This window comes from Syzygium oleosum, unplaced genomic scaffold (assembly GCF_021117445.2).
Source record: "Syzygium oleosum isolate NSW1041296 unplaced genomic scaffold, Sole_v2.1 Sole_v2.37, whole genome shotgun sequence".
In the NCBI taxonomy this organism is placed as follows: domain Eukaryota; kingdom Viridiplantae; phylum Streptophyta; class Magnoliopsida; order Myrtales; family Myrtaceae; genus Syzygium; species Syzygium oleosum.
In genome coordinates, this window is record NW_026607521.1 from 713,279 (window position 1) to 727,930 (window position 14,652).

Consider the following 14,652-nt stretch of genomic DNA (forward strand, 5'->3'; position numbering starts at 1 on the left):
CCTGTTTTGTTCTCCTCTCTATTTTTTATTTGGATTTATAATCAACAACCAACTAATTTCACAAAATTTTGTAATGTCCGATTGTCTACCGTCATGTGTTATCTATGTTTTGAAAACGAATCGTTACTTATTTAGTCATGCTTGATAAGTGTCCCAAGCATCGGTCACCGTGACCCTTTCAATTTTTTTTCATTTTATTGTTTTTGCGGGAACCGTTCCATACGATAAGAAAACCTCGAATTGATATAAATTAGTTCGAAATGATTAAGAAATTCATGAATGGACAACCTCTGCAACCAAGAAGGGTGCAAAAAAATGAAGGAAGCAAAGGAGGCACAGAAGGAAAAATGTAACAGCACGAACAAAGAATTTACCAGGAAGATTGAGTTTATCCAATTTCTTGGCTTACCCCAAACATCATCTCCAAATTTATCATCACAGTGACTACCATCTTAGAGGGCCCCCCCTAGAAAAGGGAAAAATGTAAGAGAAGAAAAGAAAAAAAATATTAAAGGGGGAAAAGAGAAAAAAGATACATTGCAATTCCTAGAACGCGAGTCAGAAACCAATGCAAAAAAGAATTGACAACCCTCCTCCATAGTTCTCTCCTTCTCGTGCCCTTTACATTCCTAAAGCCATCCTTAGAAATTGTGTTGCAAGAACAAGTTCTCCTGAGGAGAGGCGGGCCCTATCTCTTCCTCCAAGCTCCTCAACCCGTCCCCGACCCCGCCCCCCGCCGCGTTCCTCACATCGAAGTTCTTCCCCTCGATGTCGGCGTCCGAGACCGAGGACTTCCTCCTCTGCGATGACGTCACGCTCGGGAATGTTATCCACGACGGCGCGCGGAACTCAAACCTCTGGTCCTCGCCCTCCCCTGCGTCGGCCTCCGACACCGACCGGTTCGATGACCTTTGGGATGACTTCTTGTGCATCCTGCTGCTTCCCAAGACCACCTCGGTGGGCAATATCGGCTGCTCGATGCACGGGCTGCCCATTAGCTGCGCGAGCGCTCGCTCCAGCGCAGTGGTTACTCTGTCCATCGAGGGCCGGTCCTTCCCGCGCATCCTCACGCATTTGCAAGCGACATTCGCGATTCTTTTTAGAGCTTCAAGATCGGATGGAGGCTTTAGGTCCGGGTCTAAGATATTCGAAATGTCCCCGGTCTTGATAAGAGGAACAGCCCATTCCACTATATTACCTTCCTCATATTGCATGTCTATTGCTTTCCTGCCACTAAGGATTTCCAGCAGCAGAACGCCAAAGCTGTAGACATCAGACTTAGTGGTGAGGTAGTGAAGCCGATAGTACTCGGGGTCGAGGTATCCGAGAGTGCCTGCCGGAAGCTCGGCCAGCGGAGAGCTGGAGTCGACAGGGCCCAATAAGGACAGGCCAAAATCCGCCACTCGCGCATTGTGCTCTTCGTCGATGAGTATGTTCGAGGATTTGATGTCCCGGTGGATCACTGGCGGGCAAGCATAGCCGTGCAAATACTCAATTCCCCGAGCGGCTTGGACCGCTATGGTGACCCTTCTCACCCAGTCCAACCTCTCTTTCAGGGCTTTGTTCTTCCCATGAAGGTGTTGGTGCAATGATCCATGAGCCATGAATTCATAAACCAGAAGTCTCTCTCCGCCTTCTTCGCAGTACCCGAGCAAATTCAGCAAATGGGCGTGGTTGAGCCTAGAGAGCAGATCCAGCTCCGTACGGAACTCTTTCGAGTTCTTTTGCTTATCCGAAGACATTATGGCTCTTTTCACCGCGACCACGGTGCCATTTTTCAGGATCCCCTTGAATACGCACGAGAAACTCCCCTTTCCCACTTGTGACTCCTCTTTGAACCCGCCAGTGGCCCTTTCGAGTTCCTCGTAAGAGAACGTCCGAGCCCTTTTGATCTTGAGCTCATCTAGCTCGGGACGGCTCATACTAGTGTTCTGTTTCTGGAAAGGAGAACCGCTTGCCATCGATTTCTTGGCTTTCGAATCCATTGCCGAGCACTGACAGTTCCTTATTCGATAACGGACGTATAAAAGTGCAGTTGTAGATACAACAATGACTAAGAAGACAGCAAACACGATTTCTGCAACAATGACCGGCAATTGCAGAGACCAGAATCTCTGGTTCCTTCTTCTATTAAGATTGGCATTTGAATTAGCAGAGCAATTCGAGAAGCAATCGGCGGAGAAGCAGCTAGAGCAATTGTACTCACATTTCCTATCAGATTTCAATGTACATTCAGCAGTTTGGTACATCCCGGTAGGACAGCCGTCGCTGCACTGCAAGCAAACTCTGGAACCTGGCGAGCTGCACGGAGCATTATCTTGACTAAATTCATAAGTGCCGGGAGCACAAGGAACCGATTTGCAGAGGCCCGGTGAGACAGCAACCGGAAGAGATGTAGGAAACCCCTGACCCCAACACACGGGCAGAAGGGATTTCTCGGCGAGGATGCCACATGTGAAATAATTTCCAGCCGCTATTTCGAGAATCTTGGTGTTGCCGGGAGCTGGGGTGCTAGGTTTCACCATGAAACCCCAACAGATTGCCTCCTGGTCAGCGCTCTTGATCCCGCAAGCATGAAACTTTCCTCCCACAATTGAAGTCATTGGATCACGAGGTGGCAAGTCGACATGTCCTTGGTTGGAATCCGATGAATGTGCCACCGAGATTTCCTCTTCAAGCACCAAGCTTCTTCCCCAACAATAGACCCTAGAACTAACTCCATCCTCTATCCCACAAACATGGTATCCACCGGCTGCAATTTTCTTAAATCTGATGTCTTTTGGAACTAGACTGATCACACGGCTACTTGTCTCATCGCCCCAACAATAGACCGATCCATTTTGAGCAAACAGCCCGCAGTTAAAGCCGGACCCAGCGGAGATAGAATGGATCTGCCCATCAATTGCATAGCTAGCAGTCATATTATAGCCCCAACAGTCCACCAGCGAAACGTTTCGGCGCCTCCCTGTTAAGGGCTTCCTCAAGCCACACAAATGGTAATCGCCAGCGCTGATTTCTTGGTACTGAGCTCCTTTCGTAATGGGCTGAGGCACACCCATCTCTATGTAGGCACTACTTCCCCAGCAATACGGTTGGCTAGAATCCAAAAGGAGACCGCACACAAATCCGTCGCCCGCCGTCAAGCCGGCTAAGGGGAAATGACCTGGAATCCCATATATTATCGCAGTATTCGAGCCGTAACAGGTCGCAAGATGGGAACCGTCTGAATTTAACCCGCAGAAAACAGGGCCGTTCTCGCCATAAGAAATGGCAATGGAGGACATGGAACCGAGACCCGAAACTAGTCGCAAGAAATTCGGCGAGAGCACCAGATTCCACAAGAATCCCAGAAACACTCTGTTAATGCTAAAAATGGAGACGAGCAGATCTCTCACCAAACTGCTCAGGGATGCCATCACATCATAAAACCCAGCTCGACAAGTGGAAGACTCCCAGAACGTCTGCCCCTCGCTACATTTTCTTGAATGACTTTCCGCAGTGGATCGCCCAGGTTGAGTCAGACATCAACATCTCTAACCTCAAATGGGAGAAAACACAATTTTCACTCCACAACTGGGAAATGTCTTCTTCATTTGACCAAGAAAAGCTGAAACAAAACTAAGCAATCTCACATTCCACCTAAAAACCTACCATCGTAGCGGCATGAACCCATGTCAGACCTTGCTAATAGCTTTTGCAAGAAACCAAATCCAGAAAAGCAGCACACTTACAACAGGGTTTTTCCCCCCCATCAGAATCATTGACTTGTCCATTCTTCCTGTGCTCCTTCCACGACCCAAAGTAGTGCAAATCTAGTTCCTTTTTCCACCCATTTTCTCCAACTTCATTTAAAAGAGAGACATTTTTACCACAAACCAACCTGCATGAGAGTTCTTAGAAGCTCATGATGGCCACTGATCACATCGGATGTGGAGGCATACCTTTGAGCTTGCTCTTCATACAACTTCTCATAGGTGGGGGAGAACAGTCTTACCTCCAATTCCTGTTCTGCTTCAGACAGCGTGTGCTGGTGAAGTAGATGAAACGGGAAAATGCTTGAGAGACAGATAGAGAGAGAGAGAGGGAGGAACATCACATCTGGTTAGAGATGGGAGTTTTGAGCTTCTGGACGGTGGTTGCTTGCACTCTGTGCGGGTGTTTGAGAGAGAGAGAGAGAGAGAGAGAGAGGAATAAATGCCATGAAACAGCAGGTTGGCCGAAGATGGTGCGAAGTGTAGGTGAAGCATTAAATGAGAGAGTTAATGCCCATTTGATCCTTTTCATGCATCACACTCTCTCTTCCATTCCATTACTCCCCTGCAACTCTCTCTCTCTCTCTCTCTCTCTCTCTCTCTCTCTCTCTCTCTCTCTGTCCCCCCCCAAAACACAAAAATTTCGAAATTTTCTTCCCTTCTTTGGTTTTAACTTCATCTTTTAGGAGGGCCATTCCATCCCATCTTGGTATTAGTTTCTTGCATGCATGTTACGAGCAACACAGAGCAGAGCTGAGCTAAGCTATTTCGGCTTCAGCCGGGAAAGTAAAAACGTCCCCCATATTTCCCGCTATGACGAGGACAGATTTTGTTTTCCTTCTCAAGTGACTCGGGTGTCCAAACACTTAGCTCGATTAACGTTAATAAATGCACTTAATATAATCTCGTCCACTTACATCAAATAAGGCTCCATCGATAAACTAGCACCGAGTCTCCAGGATTTTCTTTAGTGGGGCTCGGGGCTAATCGGTTCCCGACCGGGAACAGGGAACCGAACCAGAGGGATCGGTTCTTAGTTTTTGATGGGTTCGGTCCGGCTCTCGGGTGGACTAATGGAAAATATTCATGATGAAATTAAAGATGTTCTTGATAATCAAGGCGTTTTTACAATAGTGAGTTAGAAATTTTTTTCAATTTGAGGCAAAATTCGGTTGGAATTAACAACTACTTACGTGCATAAATAAACGTAATCGCTCCGGTCTTGAAGGGGTCCTCTTTTGTGAATTGAGTGATAGATTAAATTTTTTTTTACAGATTTTAAAGAAATAAAAGGGAGAATGGTTCCTAGAAAAATAGGAACCTAGCTTCCCTTAATATGTGAGCATAGAGATTAGAGAATTTGTATCTAAAATTAGCCATGCGGTTACTGATGTGTTGGATAATTTCAGTAAACCTATTAAAAATTTTCATCAACCCACTTCTATAAACGAATACAATATTTCCTAAATGAAACTAAAACATTACAATTTATTTCGGAAAAAAAATGTACTAAGTTTAGTCTTACTAATCTATTTGAGAATTGATTAAGCCCTGGATCTGCCTTCAAAAAACATCAATATCAGAATTGATTAAAAGAAGAGCAAACTGTCCCCTGATTTTCCGGCAGCCAACACAAACTCCGATGAAGAGTTCGAAGATTAAGACCGACTCCCAATCCATTAATTAATTCATATCTTTGTTCCAATTCTTGTCCTGTTCTGATTACAACTCCCATTAAATTATTTATGCTTGTCTTTTTTTTTATTAAATTTATTTATTGATAAGCTTCCCCATGCCACCGTTATTCCAGGGTTTAGAGCAACATAAACAATAATCTCAATCTCAGATAATTAATATTTTTTTTTCTCAGAAGATAGAGAAATAGTTGTTCAAGAATTCTTCACATGCCTATGCAAGAAATTGAACACTCTCTCAGGTCCTTTTCATTTCCTTCATCAAGACCTGCTTTCGAGCGTGACGCAATTAATGATCTTGAATGAGATTTCTAACTAATACCATTCATAGTTATCGATCCTAAATACTTTTAATTAGGCTCGTATACTTTTAATTAACAAATTTATTATGCGTTACTCGATGATCCGCTTGTTTTCGTCGTTTCTGCCACAATTAACTCCCGTTTTTTTGTTTGTTATTATCGTCAATGATTTAAATAGTGAATTTGTGCGTGCGTATTAGATGTACACACCATGAAATACAATTAATACTGATTTTTAAATTTTAGCTTACGCCTTATCTGACCCTTAAAGTTAATGCGGGTATTTCACAAGTCGAGTTCATAAGTTCATCTACCTAAAGTGTCATTTCTCGTCAGAAAATTAAGAGACAATGGACTGTATTATCAAGTGTCATTTATTATAAATTAGCAAATTCTCAGAAGTAGTCACATGGCAATACAAAAAAAAAAACACATTGTCGAAGACTAATGTCTTGATTTAGTCCATCTATCGATAGGTGATCAAGTTGGTGCCTACACATTCCATAAGATTTCGATGCAATAAAAGGCTTGGACCATCTTTTTCTTAACCATTTATTACCCAGAAAGAAAAATGAATGATTTTAAAAACATCAATCGATTCAAATGATTAGACTAGACCTGAAGATAGAAACGGAAACATCGATGTTGGGGGACCAACAATTAATGCCTCTCCCTAAGATATAAACCGAAATTCGAATATCTTTTAATTATCAGCAAAATAATCTGGTGGATTATTACCTTTTCTTAAAAAAAAAAAAAAACCAGCAATTTCCTGATCCATAACATGCGGAACTCTCTGTGCTGTCATTCTGCGGAACTTTTCATTTCTATAAGTTTTCCTCCGAATCGTCCCGCGAAACGTCGTCGTCCGAGCGACGACGAAATCCAAAGTCATTTAGCTTAGAGCCCCACAAACCCTAAATTGCATTTAATTAGTCTTGATTTTTTCAATTTTCTTATTAATTTTTTTTGGGGGGGATTTTGATTCTGGGCGTGTGTGTTTTCTTGGTCAAGCCCTCGAGTGAAAGACCAACTTTTGTTAATAATTAAATCATTACTCGAGTGAAAGACAACTAACGTAACTTCCTTCTAACATGTTCTTTTTATTAATTATTTTTTTTAAAATCTTGCTTTTTAATACTATTGATTTATAAAATTATCCTTTTAAGTGACACAACCCACCTTTTTATTTTTTTTAAAAAAATGTGACCCACTTATTTTAAAAATTATTTATAATTTGTCGAATCATTTCGTATGTCAAGGTGTATTAATTTCTACTTTAATTAGCATTATTACTGACATTGAAATGTGAAAATTGAATTGACCACCTAATGACCGACCTATTGCGGACATAAGTTTTTATAGGTCTCAGCAAAATAATGACACGGTGGTCATACTGGTCAACTACAAGTTTGCCCCCACAACATTATTGTCTAATTAGAACCCCAAAAAACTCGAAATTAGAAATTCCACCCCAGGATTCATAGACCCCTTTCGTTTCAGCCCATTCTCATAAATAAACTATAGCCTTTTCGCTGGCGCTGCCACGTGGCATCGACCCGTTTAGGCCTCTCTCAAATTGAAATTCTTAAAGTTAGGAAAACGAACGAAATAATCATTTGGACATGTTGCCCTGCTTCAGGACACACAATCCATGAAAATCTTCAAACGTTTGGAACCATTGATATCTTAACGTGCTCAAGACACGATGTCATGAAAATAAGGCATCATTGTCTCATTACCAAGATGATATCATTTTTTTGTCTTATAATCAATGAATTAGTATTTAGTAAGAATTTAATTGACTGTCTTATTAATTATTAATAGCAGCTATTTTGTTTTATTAAGGAAAGGTCAATCTGCTAATGATATTAACATTCATAAATTAGAACATATCACAAACCCAAAACAAATCCCGACTTGGCCGGGAACATCAAGTGGATCATGCGACTCTAGTTGAGATCGTTCATTCGTGTCGCGGCTCTCGATTAAGCTTCTGGTAACCAAACAATCATGTCCGAAATACAATACTCAAGAGCTTAGCAAAGCTCACTTTAAAAGTTGTGGTAAGCTCATCTGAAAATACTTAGGTACACAGCTAATTCTCCAAACTAGAAAGTGCAGAACCCTAGTTTTTTTTTTTTTTTGGTCAGAAGTGCAGAACCCTAGTTGACAATCTGAAAAAAGTACATTCCCGCGCAAACGGGTTGTCCAAGTATGCAGCTAAAACACTTTGTTCTGATGTAGAAAAGAGTACAAAATGAAAGTAAATATGCTAAGCAAAAGGCTTACAGATTATATGCATACTTATGGAGAAATAATAATCAATAGATTAACACACACAATGACAACACTGCATGAATCTGGCTCTTTTTGGTTCTTTCGAGTGACTTCAGTTCTCTGACGCGCGACAAAATTAGGAGAAGCGCAGGAGTTTCCCCGGTAAATGAAACCACCTGCAGTGAGGAGACATCCTGGAATATTAGGGAAATAATCTCAGTTCGAACGGTAAATGCTATGCTAGCAGCAAACATGAGGCTCATTAGAACTCAAGAAAGCGATGACATCTTTTAACGCGACTCGCGTTGGTCAACTGCATATAAATACACTACTCAGCACTCTTTCAAAGACAAAACATCCCTTACAATAGGGCGAGCTAGAAAGCTGAATGATTTTGATCTTTTTTCTCTTTCTTCTTTGCCACAATGAGTAAGTTTTGGTTTACACAACGCATATAGAGAACAAAATCTTACCATGGAAACATAAAGTATTTCCAACTTTGGTGCATGTCACATCAGCAAGTTTCATTTATGATAATTTTTAGTTTTTAAAGATCTTGCGACTCTCACAAGATGACTTTTATTCTACGTGAAAAATCTGAAAACTCTCAAGATATACGACTATTGACATATAAAATAATATATAAGTTTTCAATAGTTTTCTGGAACTTAGAATATATACGTATGTATATCTTATCTAATTCTCAAATTCTGAAGGGAAACTCATAAGAGTGATAACAAGTTTTTTCTCCCTTTCAAATAAGCCCACCACACTTGAGACGAAGGGAGTATAGTGATAATTCATATTAATGCCATGTTCCTTCAAAAGTGACGAATGAATCTCCACACTTACTGCCTCCTTATGATGAAGAATGTTCATTTTGTTGCCCCAGCCGAGTGCAAAAAGTCACTGCAGAAAAGAACTTAACCTTTAAGCAATAGATTTAAGGATAAGAACCTACAATTAGAAGGGAAATGCAAACTAATTACACTGGAGAATAGCTCTATTGAACCTAAACCAGAGAGTAAGGAAACCATTCCAGAAGCAAGATAGCAAATGATCACCCAGATACATTGAAATAAACTGAATAAAGATTAAAACTGGAAGAAGATTAGGACAAGACTACAAGCACTTAAATTCACATAATTTGGTTAGTATACTCTGCTGTTGCCCCATTCTTCTATCTAAAGACAAGGACGAGCACTGAATTAGACAAGGGCAAGATACAGCGACCAGACAAGTATAAAGTTTAGTGCCTATCCTGTAGGTAAGTTCTGAAGTGAAATGATAAAAAGAATTAGGCCTATACATTAAATAGAAGGGATGGGTCCTCCTCTAAGATGAATGTCAAAGCACAGATTTCTTTGGGATCCAATAATGTCTAGCGGTCTACTCTCTCACTCTATATTAATTACAAAAGTACTCTCGTTGCATTTTAATTGCCGAAAAAATTATGTAGAAATCCGTCTAATCAAGAAGAGACTGACAAATGGATAAAATGTTGGCAGGCTGGTGGAACTTCCTCACAATTCAAACCACATGCCTATGGTCTCTCCCAAGATACTCGGCAATTATCTCCCGTTTTCCAGTAAAAATAACTAAGATGACACCTACATCAGTGAGCAGCATATTTAATGAATGATTTGCAAGATGCAACCTAGAAACTTATTGGTAAGTTTAAGCAAATAACAATTCCCCAGAGATCCGTACACTTGTCACGCAAAATACCAATCTATAGCACTAACTCAAATCAAAAGAATGACCTCACTGAGATGACAAGACTCCAAGAAATGTGAATATGAATCACAAAATTTCATCTACAAAGTACAAGATCCCCAGAAGAAGTAAGGTTGCTATCAAAATGATGGATGCTAATGGCCAAAGATAGTGATGACGGAAGACAGCTTGCAGTCGATAAGCACAAAAGTCCTAATGTATCATCTTACCATACTTAGTGAATGATTTGTAACCATTTATATTACACTCTCATACTCTATGACATTAGCATCATCCTCCCAAGGATTGACTAGAGGGCGAGGCTATCTCAACATTTCTCCCAGTTCTCTCCTCTAGCTTTTAGATTCATGTGAAGTAATCGTGGAGAAATAAATGATGAGGTGGCTAAGCTTTTGTTGATTCATCATTGTAAGAAACCAAAAGAGGTTGCCGATCCATACCTTGGGCACCAGCCGCACAGATCTTCTTGGTAGAACTTCCAAATTAGGATGTTTGGAGCATCTAGAAATTCTAACATCCATTCCAACACAGTCACTTTGGTCATCGCTATCCACTCGTAGTCTCTTTTGTAACATTTCATTCGAATCAATATCATCAAATCTTGAAGAACTTCTTGCAGATGATTTTTCAAATTGCGAGCATCTGACAGAAGGAAGAAACCTTTATACTCAGGCAACAATAATAGAAAAAACAATACAAAATGCAATGCTTCGTGGTGAGTCTGGTGACATAAACTTACACAATACTCTCCACCCCACTAGCAGTGCTGCTCCTCTCCTTAAGAACGATAGGATGCCGTTCAGATATATTGCAACATTTATATAGTTTCTTATTCATGTGGAATAACAAGAAGCTAAACGAAAGTAATTATTGAAATGAGCAATAAAACGAGATTTGGCAATTCAATATTCACCATCGAGAATATATACATATTCGAAGCAAATTGTCCATAGACTGCAAAGAAATCTTTGTTTTTCCGCAAGGGAAAATAATAAAGGGGAAAAAAAAAGAGAGAGCACCTCTATGTCGGAACAAGTAGGAACATTTCCATCATGGTCGTGCTTAAGCTCAAAGGTGTTGGCTGATTCACCCTCTGATTCACTTTTGTTCTTCCAATCAACCAGAATGTCAATTGTATTAGTCTTGAAAGGTGAAAGTGAATGCCCCTGAAAACTTGCAGCTTTCGACAAGTGCAACTCTTTGGAACCAACTCTGTACCCTTCAGGAACCGTCGCACCAAAATTAGTGGGTTTACAGTTGTTTTGCAAATCTGAATTTATACAATTCTCGCCACCATGCTTGGCAACATGATCTGATGTGATAAAACTAACTGTAGCATCTGATATTGTATGTGAAAATGAATCATTGCCAGACTTTATGTCGGGGTTATCAGAGATATTCGGATTACAACCACCCATGCCACAGGATGCCACCGGAGAAATTATCTGGCTCTGCGCAATTGATTCAGATTTGGATGAGATAGGCATCTGAACTTCTTCTAAACCCTTTGAAACTTCTGCATCCATGACACTTGGCACCTCAGCAGCAGAAATCAACAAACTGTCGACTCTATCAGGGTGAAAATAATCCTCAAAACTATTTCCTTTATCTTCATCCGAAGGGGCAGAAGCCATTTGGCTGTTATCTGCAGTCTGTGAAAGGGAACTTTTCATCACATTATTCTCCCCAGGATGTCCAAGCTCCTCACGAGAATTTTGATTATTCATACAATTGACACTCTCAAATATACAAACATCGTTTTTAAGTTTCTCAGCCCAGTCAGATGGGCTTGAGTTCAAGTCCACATGAAGATTAATTCCCTCTTCTGACCTGACATGAAATTCAAAGGAAGAGGAAGGAACTATGGCAGAATATACGGATGCAGAAATAACATCTGCCGCACAAAACGCACCGGCCTTTATATCTTTAAACTGGACTTGGGACATGCACTCTGCCGCACCAGATCCGTGCAAACCCATTTTTTTCTCACAAGGTATCATTCTCGGGAATACACCACAATGAAAACCAGTGTTATCACTTTGTAAAGAAAACTGTGGACAGGGTGTCTCTGCATGCTGAGGAAGTAGGTCTCGAGATATGTCCTGCATATTCAATTACAGGAGCAAGGAAGTCAATCATCATCAGGCTATCAGAGAAATTCAAACTCAGCAGGCACAAAAGAACAGGCCAAAAAGATAAGAAATATTCAACATCTTTTAATACAAATTCGCATTTTTAGCAGAATAGAATTCAATAGCATCACAAAAGTGAAGAGAGTGAACCCTACAGAAAATTTTGAAAAAGAGCTCACACAAGCTTAATAATACCACGAACACGAAATAAGTATGACAGCGAGTGATTAAAAAATTTAAAAAAAAAATTTAACCCAGTAATTTAGTTAGTCTAACCTCATCAAACCTCTGAGCCTCTACAGATCCTTCTAACTGATTGGCTTTCACAGTATGAAGAAACCACTGCCTGACATCTTTATCTTGAGGAAAAGAAATTAATCCATAGTCACCCGTGACAGAAGCCCCTGACAAAATATTTTGTATAAGCATCAAACTAGAAATAAGTCAAGAATGATGCCCTACCAAATGACAGACTTCGGAAGACTGAAATCAGAAAATTAAAGAAGGAAGCAGCAGAAAGTGCAAACCTGGACCTTCCTTTTCTGCAAATCTTAATTGTAAGTCACGGTGCACCTGAGACAATGGTCTTAAATTGCATTCCTGAAGATTAATGATAATCACTGCATCAGTCCCGTACACATATTGACAGGAATAAGCTGCATCTCAAAATTAATTCTCACCAAAAAAAGAAGGAGAGTGCCTAAACGATGCTTGATCAGACGCGGGAATTAAGAGGTAATTTACCTGTGAGCGAGAAGCTAGTAAATTCGCCAAATCAGATTTCGACCGATTGGCAGGCAAACCATATTTTTTGCACAAAGTCTGAAGCTCTCTCCTAGAGAAGTTCATGTAGAAGCCTTCATTCCTTTTATCAAACATCTGCATTCAATCAAAGAAAACCTTCTCAGCAACTATCTCAAGTGAGAGTACAGCACTAACTGATGGACGTAGCCCTTGAAAGCACTGTGGTAACATAGCACAGACAAAATCACGAAAACGAGTGACATAAACCATGAGGCAAATGCCAGTTTGTTATTGTTTATTACCTTTAGGCAGAAGGAATTCAGGTGATAGAATTCACCTTTTTTCGGTCATGCATATAATGACGGACCTCAGTGTGGTTTGTAAGCTATAGCCTATCGAATTTCATGTAAAATTCTTATATCTCGCCCCCGAACTAAAATTTTACAACCTTTTCTTTTATCGCGTTCCCCCTAATAAAAGTCCTGGAATGGAAACTTTTGTATATTTAACAGCATCAACAGTAGCTTCACCACTCAAAAGGAAAGGATGAAAGAAAGAAAGCACATGGTCGGAGCAAGAATTACTGTCCGAGGTCACATTTTAGTGCCATGGTGCACATCGGTTATAGATGGACCGAAAGTCCAAGCTCATGCGCTATCCGAATTGGCAGATTTATGGACAGCACTCCTCAAGTTTCGAAATTTTCAGGCATAATAAAATCACATTGCAACAACTGGGGAAAAAATGCCAGCTTCGAAGGAATCATCAAAGAGAGAGAGAGAGAGAGCGAGCGAGTAGTAGGCTCCAACCAAGCCAGTAAGGGAAGAGTTTCAAGAAAGCGACTATAAGTTGATAGGATACCGTCAAGCATCAGTCTTTCGCAGTCTTGCTCACTGGTTGATAAAAGACGCGCAACCCCAGAACCCAAGAAAAGGGAAAAGGCGAAAAAAAAAAGGAACGAAAGAAACGACAATGGGAAACCACCCAATCATTCAAACCCGAGTTTTCACCTCTAGGTTTCGCTCTTTGCCCACCGAGGAAAAAGAAAAAGAAACAGGAGAAGGAGCAAAACTGCAGGGTCTTATCGAAGCCCACGTTACGTCGCTGCAAAATCTGAGATTCGGGACTACCTCGAGATCCAACGTATTGCGGAAAGGAGCGCACTTTCGCTAAGCCCTCTGTTGACTCGGCCAAGAAAGAGCCGGAAACAAATCGAGCGAGCGCTCGAAAGCGAGGAGCTCCTCCTGCACCGCATTTCCTCGCGGGTCAAAGGAGACAACAGAAGAAGACAAGAAGGAGAAGAAAACAGGGACAGAGGCAGAGACAGAGACAGAGACGGTAGTGAGGAGCCGAAGCGTCACCTGATCGGACAAACTTTCCCGGGAAAATCCGAAGGAATCGTGCGGGAAATCGAAGGCGAGGAGGGAGGAGAGAGCGAATGGCGAGGAGGACGAGCAGGGAGCGCACAGCTCCGCGAGCAGCACCAGGAGCAGCAGGAGGAGGAAGGAGATGGGGAGAAGGCTGAAAGCTTGGAGTCAATCTCGCTCCTCATTTTTCAAAGCTTTCACACTCCGAAAAAAAAGTTGTGTGAACCGTAAACAGGCGGAGACGCGATCGTACGGCCCACGGACCACCGGCGGCCAAAACCATCTCGACCGTTAATCACGTGAATCCGGTTCATGCAAGATCTACGTCTTCGATAATTAGAGATACGTATACTGAAAGTCCTAAAGTATATTGCGAAAGTATAATTGAGTTCTAGCACTTTTAAAAAGTGCAATCAAGTCTTAAAACTTGTAACGAAAGTGCAATTGAATCCTAAAGAAGGACTGGATTAGATTAATTTAATAATTTTTAGTACTTAATTGCACTTTTTTTAAAGTTTTAGAACTCAATTACACTTTCCCAACGAGTTTAAGGACTTAATTGTACTTTTTAAAAATTTTAGGACTTGATTACACTTTCGTAATAAGTTTCAAGACTTTCAATGCACTTATCCAAGATAATTAAA

The 14,652-nt window shown here is 41.0% G+C and overlaps 2 protein-coding genes across 8 annotated transcripts; both read right to left on the reverse strand.

Moving 5' to 3' along the window:
• Window positions 1–369: 369 nt before the first annotated feature.
• Window positions 370–4,218, reverse strand: LOC115688602 (serine/threonine-protein kinase-like protein ACR4). 2 transcript variants are annotated; one of them, XM_056305506.1, is made up of 2 exons: window positions 3,732–4,218; window positions 370–3,639 (listed from the first exon to the last, which is right to left on the reverse strand). In XM_056305506.1, the coding sequence occupies exon 2, from the start codon at window positions 3,414–3,416 to the stop codon at window positions 642–644; it is 2,775 nt and encodes a 924-aa protein (XP_056161481.1). In that variant the 5' UTR covers window positions 3,417–3,639; window positions 3,732–4,218; the 3' UTR covers window positions 370–641. The 2 variants fall into 2 exon arrangements, with proteins under 2 accessions (XP_056161481.1, XP_056161482.1); XM_056305507.1 differs by having other exon boundaries at window positions 370–3,647.
• A 3,475-nt stretch (window positions 4,219–7,693) lies between these two features.
• On the reverse strand, window positions 7,694–14,209 carry LOC115688580 (uncharacterized). 6 transcript variants are annotated; one of them, XM_056305542.1, is made up of 10 exons: window positions 14,003–14,209; window positions 13,772–13,885; window positions 12,642–12,776; window positions 12,431–12,497; window positions 12,174–12,301; window positions 10,785–11,867; window positions 10,505–10,542; window positions 10,206–10,407; window positions 8,881–8,937; window positions 7,694–8,204 (listed from the first exon to the last, which is right to left on the reverse strand). In XM_056305542.1, exons 3-9 carry the CDS (start codon window positions 12,774–12,776, stop codon window positions 8,935–8,937), a joined length of 1,656 nt encoding a protein of 551 aa, XP_056161517.1. In that variant the 5' UTR covers window positions 13,772–13,885; window positions 14,003–14,209; the 3' UTR covers window positions 7,694–8,204; window positions 8,881–8,934. The 6 variants fall into 6 exon arrangements, with proteins under 6 accessions (XP_056161517.1, XP_056161515.1, XP_030470287.1 ...); XM_056305540.1 differs by having other exon boundaries at window positions 7,694–8,222; window positions 12,425–12,497; XM_030614427.2 differs by having other exon boundaries at window positions 12,425–12,497; window positions 14,003–14,208.
• Window positions 14,210–14,652: the final 443 nt, after the last annotated feature.